This window comes from Bombus affinis, unplaced genomic scaffold (assembly GCF_024516045.1).
Source record: "Bombus affinis isolate iyBomAffi1 unplaced genomic scaffold, iyBomAffi1.2 ctg00000172.1, whole genome shotgun sequence".
NCBI classification, from domain to species: domain Eukaryota; kingdom Metazoa; phylum Arthropoda; class Insecta; order Hymenoptera; family Apidae; genus Bombus; species Bombus affinis.
In genome coordinates this window covers 219,674-238,643 of record NW_026108885.1, presented here as the reverse complement: position 1 = coordinate 238,643, position 18,970 = coordinate 219,674, and the positions used below count along the sequence as shown (strand labels likewise).

At 40.2% G+C, this 18,970-nt stretch overlaps 3 protein-coding genes and 1 long non-coding RNA gene across 6 annotated transcripts in view; 1 reads left to right on the top strand and 3 right to left on the bottom strand.

The window, feature by feature from the left end:
* Positions 1–18,970, bottom strand: part of LOC126927621 (6-phosphofructo-2-kinase/fructose-2,6-bisphosphatase-like) — a 135,772-nt gene that overhangs the window by 30,956 nt on the left and 85,846 nt on the right. The window lies entirely within an intron of this gene.
* LOC126927625 (uncharacterized) lies at positions 3,860–9,950 on the top strand. Of its 3 annotated transcripts, none has more exons than XR_007715700.1 (4): positions 3,860–4,642; positions 6,900–7,135; positions 7,338–7,439; positions 7,514–7,638. It is a non-coding gene; the product is annotated as an uncharacterized LOC126927625 (long non-coding RNA). The 3 variants fall into 3 exon arrangements; XR_007715699.1 differs by lacking the exon at positions 3,860–4,642 and adding an exon at positions 4,652–4,854; XR_007715701.1 differs by lacking the exon at positions 3,860–4,642 and adding an exon at positions 9,762–9,950 and having other exon boundaries at positions 6,093–7,135; positions 7,514–8,180.
* Positions 15,119–16,357, bottom strand: LOC126927620 (uncharacterized). Its single transcript, XM_050743670.1, has one exon. The coding sequence runs from the start codon at positions 16,355–16,357 to the stop codon at positions 15,119–15,121; it is 1,239 nt and encodes a 412-aa protein (XP_050599627.1).
* Positions 16,751–18,964, bottom strand: LOC126927619 (uncharacterized). Its single transcript, XM_050743669.1, has one exon. The coding sequence runs from the start codon at positions 18,962–18,964 to the stop codon at positions 16,751–16,753; it is 2,214 nt and encodes a 737-aa protein (XP_050599626.1).

The following is an 18,970-nucleotide window of genomic DNA, read 5'->3' as shown; positions in this document are numbered from 1 at the left end:
CATATACAATGTATCGACGAGCGCATAGCTGTCGCCAAGCAGCGAGTTTTCGAAACGTCGAATTTCGTCCGTTACGTTTTCCACGCAAGAATAGACATACGTGATCATAGGCGCGAACGGTGGCGTGACCTAAGTAGAGTGGGGGTCGTCTTAAAAATGAGACAAAGAAATCATCTAAAGTCGGCTAGTTCCTTGTGACACGTCGAACGTTACACATTGAATCGAATCTAACACATAACGCCTGTCTCAAGCTGCGAAGTGCGATAGGTCTCGTTATAAGCAAACCGCTAAACAAACCTTGACTGTTATCTTTTTTGTTTTTAATTGTTGATCTTTGACTGAACTTGTTGTTTCGTTATTTTTATTAATCTTTTATCAACCAACCCAGTATAGTTGTTACATATACACTCAAACCTAACCACCTCTATTCTCGTAATAGAAATAGGGGATCAATCAGTTCGTGGCGTCGATTGTTTAATCGTAACGAGAATTTACGACTCTCGTTGACGCGTTATCCAGCGATCGCGTCTCTCCGCGAACGGTTGAAACAATTTGCATGAGCATTCTGCTTTTTACCCGTACATTTAGATTAAAATCGTTTTCACTATTGATCGATGGAAGAATAATCCTTACCGATCACACACATGTTCTTTACAATGTATCGTTAACAACACTGTTCGACAATCAACTAATGACGAATCAATAATAAAAAATGCGTTTCAATGACACAACCGGCTAGACGAATTCGCGAGCTTCAGAGTGCGAATTTCAACTGAGTACTGACGCCTTCCTGTTGGGTTCCACGTTAAAAACCGAGCGTTGGTGAACTTTATATTTAGAATTCTCTCTTCATGCACGAGAGCTTTTGACTACACTTTTGCGACTGCCGCTTCTTTCGCGGTATTAATCTCAACAACAAACTTTGTTTTTTGTTTGTTCGACATTCTGACTTATTCTATTCTCATTTTTGGAATACGGATATTCATGCGAAATATTTGTTTCACTCGCTAAATGTAGTAATTTTATAGTTCATATATTTGAAAAGTTCGTAGTGAAATTCAAATAAAATGTATTTTCGTAGAATTGACATTCTATCGAATATAAAATACAATACTGCTTCATATAAATTAAATTTATGAAATCTCTAAAAGGTATAAATTAACCCCTTCAAATTTTATCGCAATCGATTACAGAGCTTATCAATTCTCGGAAATGTTGCGAACTTTTCAAACATCTTCATATTTTTATATACGTTTTATATGATTGTGTAATTATTTGGATTTTTCTATATTTCTCAGAACCGTATAAATATCCGTGATCTACGTATTTGATTGCTATATTTTCTAAAACTCTATATGTCATGCGATAATTTATGTAATATATCGTGTAGTCGTTCGTAATCGATATGTAATCGTACGCAATATATTGCGGTGTATAGAATGAAAGTACAAAACAGGATTAAAGTTCAAGTACGAAAATACGTACGACGACCTGTCTGTAACGTTATAATTAACTCGTTGTTTACAATATAAAAAATTGAAATGGAGTAAGAATTATCGAATTGTCTGAGTTCACGAAATTCGACATGGCGATAGAAATATGCGTTATCGCGTGTTGTTTCGAATCGGCATGCCCTTGTGCCTAATAATCGAAGGTCGAAAAGCGATAAAGGTCATTACATTTGGACTAATTTAACGAATCTCTGAGTAGATTTTTTACCATAAGCAAAAGCACGTACGCCACGAAACGATTTCGTCGTTCGCGATATCTGTCTTCATTTTTATTTGCGTGTCTGTTTTTCTCGACTTAACGCGTGTCAACAAAATAATTACGAATTAGACCCCTTGATCCGTGGATAAAAGAGCTTCGATGCACGTTTATAGACTATACAAACGAATCGCACGTTTCGCTTTGAAAAATAAAACGTATTGAAAACGGAAGTTTTTCAACCCAAACAATCGGATTATATACCGATGTATGTATATTGTTTTATAATTCAAAGTGCAGCTTCGAGTGTCGTATTTACCAAACTGTTGCACGCGATACACGATCAATACCGATCATTCGCGTATACCGAACGATGTACTATCACCTATCGAGAATCCCCATGAAACCAGCTTTAACCGTTGGTACGTTGACCTGAAACGTGTCGTCACTCGATTTATTATTCAAGCGTTGAATTGTAACAACGCATGTACTCTCGCCACGCTACGGCTACCAACGTATGCGTGAATACTAAATTATTCCATGGAATATCGTGTCGATAATATTTATTTATCTATGAACAAATGGCAATGAAATTTGTAACGTCAGAATACAGTAATTAATTATGAAAATTGCGTTACGTCTTCGCGAAGATTCATCACGGTCATTTCCATATGCTGTCATGCGCAGGATAAGAACAAGCTCAGTGGCAGAAAATCAATAATCGGTCTTGTGGAGAAAACCATTTTGTTGCATTGGAACATGCGCTGTAACGTCAGCTACCACTACATCGCATTTCACCAAATTTGCCAAAGAATTTCGTTAAAAAAAAAAAAAAAAAGGAAAAAGAAAAATTGAACTGACAGCTACTTGAACTAGATAAAACAAAATAATTTCTGGAACTCATCGTACTCGAAAACTCTTGTCAGAATTTTACGATAGAGAGGAGCTTAAATTATTGAAGCTTTATAAAATTCGAAAGCACTTGAGTTTGATAAGATGAGATACTCGTGGGACCTGGTACGATCGTTTAGTTACTGAGATATAGAAAAAAGAAACGAAACTTTTGATAAGAAACCACCGTGCTCTGAATGAAAACAACAAGTTTATCAATTTTAAGTTATTTGTTACATGCTGAATTTTCATTCGTCGCACGCGTTTCGAACATACGACACGGATATCTATTTAAATCGTGTTTTATTTATAGTCACCACTCCTATTACAAGTGGAGATCACAGATTCGTGAAACCGTGGCCTGGTTTCGTGGTAATTTCGGTGTAATAGCTAAAGATCTAGCTGACACGAATCGAGAAATTCAAAGAGAACGAGCGAAAAAGCGTAATGCGTTTCAATGAGAAAAACAAACGATGAAAAAAGCCATTATTTCATCCGGTATTTCCGCAGGTGGCATTTTTTAATTTCGTTTGCATATTGCATTTCCATGCAATTTTTTATGACGACTGTTGCATTGCATAACGCACAGTAATCCGATGCTTTCGTTTTCGATAGATAAGAAATAAATAACGTTTCCCATCGAATGTTTCGCAACCTGATTACCGATTGAATTGCTATTCAATAACATCGTCACCTATCGAATATATCGAACATGTTGTGATTGTACGAGTAAATAATATCAATTAGATGAAACTCATATTACTAGTGTTCCATTTAATCGATTTACCTTGGCGCTGTTCTTCGACGCTTGGTGCCATCGTATCAGCGCACGGCGCAGTCTCCTTTTGTATAGTCGACGTATTGATCGCGTTCACCGCTTGTGTTACGATCGATTTGTTCGTTTCTTCTTGGAAAAAGCCGGCTTGCAGTGCAAGTTTCCTCACGGCCAGACAGTAACCCAGAATCGGTGCCGCCAACAGGTCGAGACAAGCGGCAACCCAGGGCATAACCCGACGGTGAACTATTCAAATTGGGGTCTTTGGTTTCCCTTCAGGAAAACACAAGTCATCAGGTAGACCAGTCGAGAAGTCGATAATTACAGGAAGAGAATGAAAGTGATCCTGGTAACGCTTTTGCTTGAAATATCCAGCAAACAAGAGCCCTCTATTTGTATAAAATACTCGGAAACAGTGGTCTATTGCTAGTCTCCTTTTTACCCGTTTTGCTGCTCAATCTTCGACTAGAGTCCTTCCGAAAAATGATCGCTACTTGTGTGCCGTATTATGGACAACAGGTCCTCCCTCATTCCAATTTGCTTGATCCTCACCTCTGGAGCCAGTTTGCGTGCTTCTTTGCCTATGCTCGAAGAAAAGCCCAGTTCTCCGATTTTGTCCTCTTCTTTGGTTAAATCTTCTTTTACCCTCGATTCACTTGATTGTTTGATCGTCGACGATCTATCTATCACGTTACGATGTACCTTTATAAATATTGTCGATACAGACGTTGCCCGACTCTGCGCACGCGCTGCCACAAGTATATCCTAGTAGTTTACATAGTCACGGTGCTGCCTCACCGTTTTCCAGCACACTGGTGTTCCCTTCTCGCCACCACTTCAACTCTGCTTTGGTTATGTATATTTATATGTAAGGTATTCCTTACCCTTTTTAGCTCCTTTTCTCTCCCTTTACCGCTCACGACAACGTGGTTTCACACGGACAATCTGTGGAGTTGCCTCTGCAGAATCAGTTCTCGTACAACCGGTTTACCAGATTAATTTTATCCACCAAAGACCTTCGAATATAACTGCCGACTCTCTATTGTCTGATTCTAATCTCTGCGTTTGTTGATGTTTTGTTCACTGTATGTTGCGTGCAAATCCGCCTAACGTTCTGTAACTGAAGTTATACGAAAGTGTTTAAAAGTCAAAGTGAAAACGAAGTAAAATTGTGAAGTGAAAACGGTCGTCTCTAGTCAGATCGAGGTGGTACTAGCGACTGATATTCCCCCATTTGCTGCAGCTTTTAGCAACATCGATCCGGACCTGGTAGGCTCCCTTTGTTGAAACTGGCCAATCAACGATTCGCTTACCCCACTACTAGTATACAGCAATCATATTGGGGACACGTCGAATGTATTTACGTTTGAGGACAAAACGTCGATATTTACTGGGCCACTGCAACCTTAGACAATGCGACTTTTTACATAATATTTTACAAATCTGCGTGAAAATATCAACAGCGGTCATGGAGGAATCTGGTAGAATCTTTATTATATAACATCGTACAATGTCTAAACTATAATTTCGACAGACGCGAGCTACGTTCCACCAAATTCGAATCACCGTTATAGTGCTCTTTACGTTTATTTTGGTCGATTAACTATAATCGCTTTACTTAGACATTATTATAGACATTACTTAGACATTGTATTATAAAAACTAGTCTAATTTGGACCATTAACGTATTAATTCTTGAAACGATGACAACATAGAATTTCGTTCTTAAGTGTACAATTGTACACGCCTTCAGTTCACACGAACTGATACCAGAATCATTCTTTCCTCTCGTTCCATCATTGGACCTTATGCCTCATAAATTGTTACCGTAACGTATCACGTAATTCATAATTGCACGGCTTAAGCATTTTACTCTTGCTTCCTGGGTAACAGTTTCGACGTCACCCAAGTATTATTTATTGCAGGCAATAGATTAGATAATACATGATTCGGACTGAAAACAGGATTGCAATAACAAATGATAATTATTTACAATCTACTTGGATGAAAAGATGCAAGCTTTGAATATCATTTCTTTTGCAATTATGCGACGATTGAAATAATATTTGCTTTGATCGGTATCTAACGTTCACAAATCGACCTTCTCATTTTTCTTCGTTCGTTAACCGACCAAAGTCCACGTTTGTTTCTTCTATTTCTCCGATGATATTTAGCGAACATGAGCGGTCAGACTCGTGTACTTCACATTCAGCGTCATTTAATTCAGTCGGTGAATGGTAACGCGTTATTACCCTGTGAAATTGCAGCAGGTACAGTCTAATACGGCATAAATTATGGAAATAGTTCGCACACTGATGTGGATTTGAATCATACGATTTCTTAGTATTGATTCTCTAAGTTTGATTATAATGTATGTTTATTGCTGCGTCTAGTTTATTGAAAAGTACACATTTTTATGTGACAGAAGATCTGTAATCATACGATTTGCGTAATTATCGGAGAAATGAATCAGAGTATCTTGTGATTTATATAGATAGCTAAAATTAAGGCAGTCGTTATCGTTGTATATGAAGAATATTATTATCTGTTAGGGGATGATGAATGATTTGAATGAATTCGTGGAAGATCTAAATTAGTCGAGGAAACATTGGCTTTGGAACAATTTTCCTATATTGTCTTGTTGCCAAATAAAACGTGCATTGTACAGGTTGGAAATTTTTCCTGAAATTAATGATAGTTTTGTCTCAAACTTTTTTTTAAACCTAGTATAATGCAATATTTTCTACAGTTGCATAAACGTGACATTTGGTACACGTGATTCACGCATACTTTCCGCCGACGCGAGTTTAGTCTGTGTTGCAATTTTTTGCAGTAATACAACACTTGTTCGAGGCTGTGAGTTAGCATAGCTTTTGCTGAATACTTATCGTCTACAAACAAGAAAGATTTTTGCACACGTCAAATACGTCCGTGACTTTCATCACGATATGGAAGATTCCGACTTTTCTTTGCATACGCAAAACGATATCAGAATATTAAAATCCACGAATTTCCTTACACGTGATAAACGTGTGCCTCGAACGGCGCGTGATAAAATGATGATAGAGGTCATGAACGATCGAGGGTAGCATGAAATGAACTCTAAGTTCTATAACTAAATCGGCACACATGAATCGTTAACGTAACTCAATTGAGAAGAGAGCGTCGAATCGTCTAGAAACACTCGTACTCCTGTTCCAAAAGCGTTAGTGCCAAGAAGGTGCGCTTTGTCGTTCAATTATTATAAATAGAATAATGCTCCCAACCATCCGTTGTATTATCGCGTTGTTAAGTTACTTGTAAAGTCTACCGATTCTTTCGAATATCGTTTTAAGGCTCTTAGTTTCCATATAGTACTATTTTTGCAAGCATTTGTAAAACGTTATCGATGAAATCCAAGATTATCTTATTTTTGGAATCTCGAGCGATATTTAAATCGCTCGAGATTACTCTAAATATATTTTGACATAGTAAAAATAAATTTTAATTCAAATTTCCCGCATAACGCCACTTTTTTAATTGCTAGTTTCCATCTGAACACGGAAGATGGCAGGACGGTTCCTAATCAATACAAATTGATTGTTTGATGCGTATGAAGCTGTTTTACCTTTCCCTACGATAGTGGCGCTGCGTGATATTCTCAATGTTATCATTCATCATATCGATATAATGTGGCGTTTACACTTTGGACACTTTTTGAAGCGACTGTGTTGTGTTTGAATGCGATCTGCGATTTAAACGAAGAAAGATTTCTTGCAAAAGGTACACAATATCATCATATTTTTGTTTGTATTATTCTTTTATACTGAACTTTTCCCCTGCATAGAAATGAAGAATTTGTAGGTTATGTTATTTATTGTATTTACATATATCGCGTAGTATGAAAAATATATAAATCATATGTATATGTTTTTACTTGTATGTTGGAATATATTACTTAATTTTTGTTTAAACATTGTTACAGTTGGTTGGGCGTCGTGGCAAAATGTTCAAGGCTTCGGAGAACCTCCTACAGTAAAGTCACAAATTTTGAACCTTATTAGGTCCATACGAACGGTGGCATGAAGTAATTACATACAAATTATTTTAATTCGTTTGATAATAAATTTAAATATAACACAAATATGTTGTTTGTTGCAGTTCCATTGATATTCCTAAATATCGTAACAATAATTGTGAATAATTGGTGCTTGGGTGAAAGAAACGATTGATGGTGTAAATAAAAGGACAATGAGCTGTGAAAAGTGATGTACATAAACGCAAAATTACATTCTTTTATTTTTACTTTTGTATCGAAGAGTAAAGTATTTTTTATTATATCGTGTTTCAGCATATTTTTGTACTGCAAGTATTTTAAAAGATAGCAGTATTTATATATGTTGTTTCTACCTATATCACTTCTTATTTATTTTTATATTATTTTATAAGCTTCCAATTGTTTAATTATGTTGGATACGTTTTACATATTTTTCTAATCATCGTAGTGAAGACAAAAAATTCTTCATACGATAATGCAGTAATACACAACAAACCTTTTATCATATCAAAATACATATATTTCCATATATACTTAAATATTTATCTAAAATATCATGCATCATTTCGAACTTTTTAGAATATTTCTTTCCACATTATCTAGCAGTTCCTGTTCCATCTGCACTAAACATCTGCTTTTTCCTACACTAAACAGCATCTACTTACTTCATTTTGCCAATGTCTACAAATAAACTTGAAACAACCGTCGAAATTCATATTGCAACATCAACTCTATAAAAGGAAGTTTGTCATGCGACATCAACATGTAACTGTAAGTTGCAATTTAGTTCCATTTTTTTTTATCGACGCCAACAATTGAAAATCTCATACTTCGTTAGGAGAATCGTCAAAGAATTGAATATCTTTTTACTTTTATTTTTTTTTCGAAATTCTATTTACTCAAGACACGTGCTCGGAACTTGTTTCATTTTCTCAATTAGTCATTTACATTTTATTCTTCAAAGTACGGGGAAATTCATGGTGAAGAGATATGGCGAACTTCCGCTACAGGACGTCTCTTTCCGTTAAGTGTCTTCGAATGTACTCTCTCACGGGTAATTTAAATCATAAATCAACAGACGAACGTACTGTAAATTATGTTCGACTTGGTGTGAGGTGTAAGTAGTTGGACAGGATGCTCATGTCTGTTTGTCTTCGTATCTTCATAGACGACGCGATGGCGCACGCGGGAAGCCAATGATTTTCTCGTAACTTTCTCCCCTTCTTCGCTTTCTCGGGGTGGAAGTAACATATATACATACACATCTCCGTGCAATCAATAAACAAGTGTCATGTTGACTTTGCATTCTGTCATTAGCTACCAACAACTCAATTTTTGTCACATTTCAGCAACGTGCAACAAATTTCCTAATTTCTTAACTTCTTATTGCCAACTTTAAAATCTTATATCTATCTTTAAAGGATCAATTTATTTTCCTCGAGTTATACCTTGAAATATAGATACATGTCTAAAATAGATTCACTAAACACGGAAAATCGCCACTGAAACGCACATTTGTTTACGTCCGCTTAATCATATATTCAAAACGATAAATAGAATGGTTTAACTATTTCAATTTCCTCCGTTAGATTTAATTTATAGTGTCCATTAATCTTGGACGCCTTCGCGGTCGATTGGAACGGAAATCGTGAGGCGATATAACGACTGGATCACTTCTGGCTGATCTCCTTCACCGTAATAGTCATAGAAGTGATAAACACGTTTGTGCAATCGAATCCCTGCCATTTACACAATTTCTGAGCACGTATGGGCCCATCAAAATTGCACCGCTTTTTTCTCTCGTGCAAGTTCCACAGTTGCAAGTACGACCTGCATTCCCTGGACTCTTTCGTGTAATGCTTGTCCAAGTTACATAACCGACCCTCATCAGAGAATCTCTCTTTCCTTCTTTTTTTAATTTTTTCTTGCGAATGGCTGAAGCTGCTCGATTAGCTGCGCTGATACACGGCAGTGCCTATTCCATTTTTCGTAGAATACAAACTTGTTGCGTAACCTTTCCAACTTGTATGCGCACGTGCGTGCTGAACAACGTGGAATGTATATGTGTGTTCACAAGATACCAGAAACCATTAGAACCGCTAAAGATATAATTTGAAGAAAAGAGGAAGAGGAAAGAGATATTCCTGGAACTTTCTTGATTTCTTCCGTTTTTCTTTGTTTTTCTTTTCAAAACCTGTGAGAGAATGTTGTGCAAGTTTGTTATCTATCGATCATAGTTGTTTATGCAACTCATCAACATGTTTATCGACGCAATTGAATAAATAGACTTGAATAAAAATGTAGAGATTTTCTTCGCTCATCAAATACTATATTATGATTACTGTATTTTAGGTATTTTCTATATTTATCTATTGTTACGTCCAGTGACTCAGAATCCATTCCCCGGTCGAGGCGGCCATTAGCTATGCAAATATAATTAGCTGGACCACAATAATCCTAAGGAACTATTATAAAACTAAACATTTATATTTTACCATTAGGGCCCTTAATTGTTATAAAATATATGCAAGTCGAGACGTTCCTTATGATTATTACTGCACAAGGTAAAAATGGGAAGGTCGGGGTTTTTTTCACGTTCAACGTTCCTTTCCACCCACAAGCGACCTCACTAGGCGACCAACACTCAGCAATAGTTTTCCTCTGCGATAACATCGTCACCGAACTTCACTGGTTTCTGCCTTCATTCGGAAAGTGAGGGAAATTGGCGTTACTGTTAATTGGTCAATTTCCATGTTGGTGGTTAGGGAAGGGTGCTAGTCGCCCTTAAAAGAAAGTTCGAGAAGAGGAAGCGTCGTTCGTGAGAAAATAGATTTCTCCTATTTTCTCGTAGTTGGGACGAGGACTGTTTGTCGGTTTGAAGGACTTTAGTTAAACAGATCTTAAGATTTATAGCAGGTCCTCGGGCTAGCTGAACATGTACTGTGGAGACGCGTCGACATCTGGTAATCATCTTACTCGAAGAATAGAGTCTGCGTGTGGCGAGCCACGGGACAGAAATCGTTGAAATGCTTACCGTCGTGCCCCGTCCTAAGTATTTCTTTTAAGGAGAGCTATAGAGTTACTTCATGCCTTTGTTAGACAAAACGTTCATCCCTTGACCGCGGCTACGTTCGGCGACTGGTTGTCGCCTCGAGCCCAAGCTCACTATCATAAACCTCGAACAATCGGAGCGACATTTGTTTAATCTAAATTACGACATTACGGTATTCCCGAGAATCCAAGGAGAGGTTCCGGTGTTTTTCCATCTCCGACATGTATATACATGAAAAAGAGTACTCGATAAATTTCGTCATTTGTTTAGCTATTTCATATTTTTCCTTTGAACAATCAGATGAATATGGAAGATGATAGTTTCACAGTGTATAAAGAAGTTGTTTGGTAGTGTTTGAGCAACGAAGAACATCCTATGAAAGGCTCCAAGCCTTTTCACGCAATATCTCTTCCACGTTTTTACTATTAACGCCTTCCGCTCTCTCGATAGTATTTTTTTTTTTATTGTCCACGATATCTCGCCGACATCAAATATTTATTTTTCTTCTGTAATGTGTTACACGCTCTCTTGCGCAAAATCAGCTCGATTAAACACAACGACGTTAGCAGGAATACGGAGAAATATCCAGCTTGATGATTTAATTTAGCTGTAGCATAGCGTTCGCGACTTATTCTTCATTAAGGCGTGTTTAATTGCACCAGGCTCGCATTGTGTCCGAGACGCTGGCTGATTACTTAATTCTAGCACACGTTACTCAATTGCTAATTACCCGAGCCGCGGAACTCCTGGCGATCCTAAATCGAAATTGTTTCGAAAGCCACAAGAATTTCCTATTTCATGAGAATTTCCATATTATCGATTTAATCATACCGCTTTCAAACAGTGCAATAAGATCATCATAAAAGACAGACATTCCCATTGAACATTATGGATTTCATAAGGCAGGCACATCAGCTCTTCTAATGGAGGAAATTCTAGCGCCTGACTTCAATAAGTCTGTTACGTGTACCGATTGCACAAACAACGAAATCTGAACACGCGTAAGCGATTTCACGAGGCGTATCGCGGCTCGTTGTTCAGCGTCTAAACGTTTCCATTGGCTACGGACTTACGTACGTCGAGTCACAGTTGAAAAATTTCCTGTAAATTTCTGATAACACGGAATACTATCTCGTCGAATTGATTTATAAAATTCGATTGACGTTAATAGTAGAAATTTTCTGATCGGTTATTATTTGTTTTTCAAAAATACATTATCCGAGATAAAATTGAAACCTCGAGACAAAATTTCTGTCAACACAAGATACTATTTCGTCGAATCGTCTGTAAAATTCTAATGACGTTCGTTAGAAATCTTCTAACTGATTATTATTTGCTTCTCAAAGGTACGACATTATTCGGTAATAATTCAAAATCAAGAGTACACTACGTGCGCACGTAGTAGAGTCTCGCTTATTGATAGCGCGCCTATTGATAATAATTCCTCTCTCATTTTCGATAATAGGCGAGAATAGGCAAAATTTAATTAGAATTATCGGAACTTTAATTATTGCACTTACGGAGTTTTATAACAATTATGGATTTTTATCTATTTTCAAGCTGAGCTAACGGTATATGTATAAGAGGATAACAAAGAGATGACGATATTCTTGCGCGCACTTTAACAAGCAACTTGAAACGACTTGGATACTATGGACCAACAGCGATCTAATGAGATTTTCGCTGCTTATACCTTCACGTACGCTATATAAAACCGCCATCAATAAAAATTCACGATTCACGGAAAGAAAGAGAATATAAAGGAGTGCATTTCTGCCGTGTGAAAAACGTTAACGGCGGTGCTGGGTGACCTCGTTAACCGAACACGTGGATTTTCGTGGTAATACCTTTTTCTATCGTGCCTGCATAATTCCACCGTAATGAGTGGCTTTGATGCTTATAATTCCACCGGTATCGCTTCCGATAGCAGAGTTTCCAGCTAACGATACTTCTCTTCGCTTTGACCAAATGTTTCATTCCATCATAATCCTTAACAAAGTCAATGTGGAAATTTCATCAGAGAAGAGAACCTTGAAATTTCTTAATTCCGTAGAAAACAGTATCAATTGTGCGTTACTAAATTCCTACGCGAATAGGTACAGTATCGTAGAAAATATGAGTAGGAGGAGCTTGAGTGAAACTTTGGTTGTTAATGGCATCGATAGTAGATGTGTCGCTATGTTTCCTTTGAGTTTAGTGTTGCAAAAGCACCAAGATTATAGGAATTTAGAGAGGATTATCCGGACAAAGACGACTATATAGAGACAGCCTTAACGTAGAGGAAGGAAATAATAATGACCCGAAAAATAATTATCATTAAATTAAAAATAAAGCAAACAAATTACATCTGTACTTAAAAACTATCTATTTATATCTTAAAAAGGTCTAGTATTTACCGCGTAACCGATAGTTAGACTAAAAAGAAAATTCATAATAATCACTACTCTTGTTGTTGTTACACGAGACAATCTCACCTTAAGATATTTAACCAATTTCATAGCAATAAAAATAATGGTTGGAACGAAAATGTCCTAAAGGATGTAACACAATTGAAGGATATTCAAAGGAATTGTGCGAGCATTTTATGCGGTTAATTTAATCAAGTAGGCGCCGACATAAATCCAGGCGAGCGCATTCTCGCGAATGTCGTGGAAAAAGGAATACTCTCGAGTATTTCAGGCACTATAGGCAAGGGTCTTTTGTGAGCTGCATAATAGTAAAAGCATACTTGATAATTGGCGTCCCTCGATCCACGAAAGACAATGCAAACTCGTGTTTACACACGTACATGTACACAATTCTTTGGCAAAGGAATTTAAGCAAATTTATGCCTGTAAATGATAGTTCACGCGAATTGACGATTCATCGCCTCTCGAGCGCAATTGATATCGTTCCAAGGTAGCCATTGTTGACTCGTTACATTCTCGAAATTTCTCTCCCGATTTTATCGCCTTAGCAATGTGTACGTTGGCAATAATGCACCTTTTTCCAAAAAAACATGTCGTTGGGGGCCAATTAATCTGACGTCATTCAGCTTTGAGACAATTTACGATAAGTGTAGTAGGTGAAATACAATTCAGTAGGGTCGTAAAGCGTTAAGCAAGGTCACTAATTGATCTAACTACAATTAAGGCCGTACGTAAGAGTCTGCCCCAGATTTTAAAAATTTATATCATCGCCAGTGGTTCAACGACGTGTCATAAAGTTGGAGTTTTCAATATAGAAATTACTCGAAAATATTATTCTGTTTTTAAATAAATAAACTTTTTGGAAATAGAATTTTGGGAACAGAAGTAGAACTGCAGAAATAGAAGCAGGATTTCATTCACTTGGACTCTATTTGTTGGAAGGAAGTTTTATTTAATATCCGACTAACTGAACTTTTGTCGATTGAATTCACTTATCTACTATTTTACCCACTCGAGATATTCAGAACGGATGAACACAAGGTGTAATGAAACTGTTCAAACTTTGAATCATCCCTTAAACTCGAAGTGTCTCGTTTAATTCGACAGAGAGCCGGTAAACCGATCTCCGGCCACTTTAATCATCCAACAATTTCACGCTGAGATTCGCTCGAACGCCGCTATCTTTCCCGGTTGACGCGAAATCTCATTCGAAGATGGAAGAACCTTCAACCGTGTGGAACAGCAGTTGTATTTTCGAGCTATCGCGGGGTGACGCAATCGCGAGGAAACACGTCAACGGGAGTCGTAAATTCCCGTTACGATCCTAATGATCGACGCCGCGAGTAGATCGATCCCCTGATTTCCGTTAAGATAATAGGGGTGGTTGAATTAATATAACTCCGTGATTGGTAGGGTTATGATCATATTTTTCTCCAACAGCTTCGTTTAATCACACACAATAGTAACGTCGTTGAGTCTGAAGATTGCCTGGATCTTGCTCAGATTCTGACTGCCAATCTGAGAGAGGAAGGCTCGTGGGTCGTAGTAGATGTGGCGATTGATCAGATCCAACTTTGACTGAATCGAATCAACAGGATCAACCGAAAGATTGAATGAGGAGACGTCGACTGCTTGACTCCGACTGTTTGACTTGGGTGGCTTGCACTGACGACTGACTCGAACGACTGACTGATTCGTACTACTCGAACGACTAACTCGTACTACTACGAACGACTGACTCGTACGTCTACCTGTGTCAATGACGATGGAGGTTTTGAACGAAGTAAGCTGATTCGTTGTTCGTACTTTCCGTTATGAACATGAGGACACAGATCCCCGTTACCATTAGCTAAGACGTTAACGGTTGAAGTTGGGATATGGAAGCATCCTAACGGCATGACTCGTGGGAAAACCCAGATGTTTCTAATCTCTAAATGCCTGATTTTCCTTGTCATATAATTAACAATTTTTCCCGTCATAACTACCAGCTTACTCCGTAATATTTAAGAACGTTCAATAAACCTAAGGACCTTTTAAGTACCCGCTATAAACCGAAAATGCTTGCAGGATTCAAGGTTTCTGCAAGCTAATGAGAATCGGTTTATGGTGGGCCTTAGTTTTATTGAGGGTTCTCTAATGACGTTTGGGTCTGGACGGTCAGACATTAAAGTACGTCGCGCGGACCTCTTCACGCGACGTAACATCCTCCCCCCGTTGAGAGAATCCCGATCAAAAGTCCATGGATGGTATCAGGGGGAACTTTCGTCTGCGTTCTCCGCTGTTCGTGGTTGTCCGGGTTCCTCCGATTCCGGTTGACAGGGTAGTGGAATCAATCGTTTGACGCCGCGATCCAGGATGCTCGTCGCTGTCTTCACCGTGGCTGTCCGTATAATTCCGTCGGCTCCTGGGTGGACCTTAATGACGCGGCCCAAGGGCCAATGCATAGGTGGAACGTTGTCTTCTCGGAGAATTACGATTGTGCCCTCACGAATGCCATGTTTGCCCTTGTACCATTTGCTACGGCTGGTTAATTCGTTGAGATATTCTCGGTGCCATCGACTCCAAAATTCCTGCTTAAGCTGATGGATACGTTGCCAGTTAGATAAGTGGCTTGGTTGGATTGTCCTAAGATCTCGTTCCCGAATGTTGGTAAATGTGTCGCCTAACAAAAAATGTCCGGGAGTGAGGACTGGGAGATCGTTAGGATCTGTTGAGATGGGAGTAAGTGGACGGGAATTCAACATCGCTTCGATCTCAATAACCAGAGTATTGAGATGCTCGAAGGTCAAGAGTTCCGTGCCAACGGTGCGAATAAGATGCCGTTTAAATGATTTCACCGCGGCTTCCCATAAACCGCCAAAATGTGGTGAATTCGGAGGGTTGAATGACCACTGTATCTGCCGATCGGTGAGGAAGGTCTGCACCCTTTCTTGATGGTCGTCGGATTGTAATAGGAGGTGAAGTTCTTTCAACTCCCTGTTTGCTCCGACGAAGTTAGTTCCGTTGTCCGAAAGGATGGTCGCACAATGTCCTCTCCGAGAGATAAACCGGCGGAGCGCGGCAAGGAATGCGTCGGTTGTCAGATCGCTCACTAATTCGATATGAACGGTTTTGGTAGCCAGGCATATGAATATGGCGACGTACACCTTTACCCTTCGGCGATTACGATCCCTTCTCTCCTTGACATAGAACGGGCCGCAATAATCAACCCCGATGTTCGTAAAGGGCCGCGACTCGGTGATCCGTGACTCCGGCAGGTCTCCCATCAGATATTCTACTGATGGTGGATTGGCTCGGCAACAACGGACGCAGTTCTTGATGGTGCGCCATACTTGGCTTCGGCCGTCGACAGGCCAATAACGTTGTCTAATAGCGTATAGTGTGGCCTGGGTTCCGGAATGATGGTTGCGTCGATGCTCCTGGTCGATAATGAGCTCAGTCACTGATGATTTTGGCAGAATGATCGGATGCCTTTGGTGGAAGGGCATCTGTGAGTTAGTGAGTCATCCTCCGACTCGTATTATCCCTTCATTGTCGAGGAAAGGATTTAGGCGTTGGAGTTTCCCTCCCACGGACGTGGTCCGATCTTTTTGTAGTGAGCGAATCTCCTTCGAAAAATGGATGTTTTGTAGGAGTCTAAGCAATCTATTTTCTGCCGAAATGAGCTCATCTACTGTTAGAGATACTGCCCGGCTTTGCTTCTGTCTCCATCGAAAGCAGCGAGCGACGACTCTGGTTAGTTTTGACCATGACGAGTATTTTTCTAATATCGTATGGTCGACTGGGTTCGCTGCCAGGCAGGGTGACCTCTGTTGCTCAGGAATTTCGCCCGACGTAGTTGGGTTCCATGTTGGCCAATGCTCTTCGTTTTGCTGGAGCCATTATGGTCCATTTTTCCAAATGGACGGGCGCAGGAACTCCTTGGGCGTCTGACCTCGTGAGATGAGGTCCGCTGGGTTGTCGGCGGTGGGTACATGACGCCAATCGGAGAGGTTAGTCTTGAGTTGGATCTCGGCTACTCGGTTCGCCACAAATGTTTTTAACATATGCGGCGAGGTTTTGATCCACTGGAGCACGATGGTGGAATCAGTCCAGTATACGATCCGAGAGATCTCGATCGTCAGGGCTTTCTGGATTGATGCGATCAGGGTAGCCAGACGGAGTGCTCCGCTCAGTTCGAGTCGTGGGATCGTCTGTGTTTTGAGCGGAGCGACCTTTGACTTCGCGGTGAGTAGATGGGATTGGATGGAGCCGTCGGAACTAATGGTGCGGAGATAGACGCAGGCTCCGTAAGCCTTCTCGCTGGCATCGCAAAACCCGTGGAGTTCCATCCTAGTCGCTGCTGGTATTACAGCTTTTCGTGGAAACCGGACGTTGTTTATCAACGCTAATTGGGTGTAGTACCGGCTCCATTCCGTATGCAAATCCGCGGGAAGTGATTCATCCCAGTTGATCTTTAATGACCATATATGTTGCAAAATAATCTTTGCTCGAATTATCACTGGAGCTAGCAATCCTAATGGATCATAAATTCTGGCGATCACCGAACTTATTGATCGCTTTGTAACGCGTGGGAGATCAGCTAGGGTATCGACCGAATAGAGGATTGAATCAACTTGGGACTCCCAAAAAACCCCGAGGGTTTTTAGGGTCTGAGACTCACCTAATTGTAGCTTCCGGCATTTGTCTTGTTCGGATAGCCCCTTCAGTACGTCCGAATCGTTGGACGCCCATCCTCTAATATTGAAGCCGCCTGATTGCAGAAGGTCGGTGAGCTCCTTCCGAATCGACAGTACCTCTTCCTTCGTATCAGCTCCGGTGAGGGCGTCGTCTACGTAGAAGTCTCGCTTTAATACCAGTGATGCTCGCGGGAATTGGTGTCCCTCGTCGTCTGCCAATTGTTTGAGACACCGTATGGCCAAGTATGGAGCGGCTGACAACCCAAACGTCACGGTGTTAAGTTGATAGGAGTCGATCTCACCGTCGGAATTGCGCCACAGAATTTGTTGATATTTCCTATCTTCTGGGCGTATCAATATCTGGCGATACATTTTTTCAATATCGCCAGTTAGAACATACTGGTGAGACCGGAATCTAAGTAGGATGTCGAATAGATCCTCCTGCAACTTTGGTCCGGTGAGCAAAGTATCGTTTAGCAATACTCCAGTGTTGCTTGCCGCTGATCCATCGAACACAACCCGGAGCTTAGTGGTGTCGCTTGATTCCTTGATCACGCTGTGATGTGGCAGATAATACTCGTGATTAGCGAGGTGACCAGGGTCGATCTTCGTCGCGTGACCCAAGTCTATGTACTCTTGGATCACATTACTGTACGCGATTTCGTATGAGTTATCGCGTTGGAATCGGCGGTGGAGTGATGCGAGTCGTCTCATCGCTAGTGCCTTGGTTGATCCAAGGGATGGGAGCTGGCTGTGAAATGGAAGGGCGACAATGTATCGTCCTTCGCTGGTGCGTCGGACGTGATCTCGGAAGTGTTTTTCGCATCGTCGCTCTGCCTCTGAGAGATGTTGAATCGGGGGTCCTTCGTCGATTTCCCAAAACCGCGCGAGATCAGCTTGCAGAGCCGTTGTGGAGGCGTGGAATGCATTTGTCGCGATTTGGTAAGTTGGACTCCCCCCGATTACCCAGCCGAATCGGGTTTTCTGTAAACGCAGTTCCGGCTCGTCTGGTCGCGTCAGATTAATCTGTCCGACGCACATCGAAGCAAGTGTCGTACCTGAACTCAGTAAGACATCGATCGGACCTGGCACATGAAATCGTGGATCGGCCAGATTGATATTCTTTGGTATTTCCAATGTCGAGCGATCGATGTGTTGACTTGGGATCAGGGTCGAGATAGCCGGAATGACGAGGAACGTTATTGTACGTTCATAGCTGCCGTCGGTTGACGTGATCGTAGCCGTTATGTATCGCCTTGCCGTCGTCGTTAAAGTATCGAGAACCCCAATTGGGACCGAACACTTCTTTTGTTTTATTCCAAGGGAATCGGCTAGTCTTCTAGTAATGAAGTTCATGCTGGATCCAGTATCGAGCAACGCACGGCAACGAATAGGTTGCCGTTTGTCGGTCAGCATGTTAAC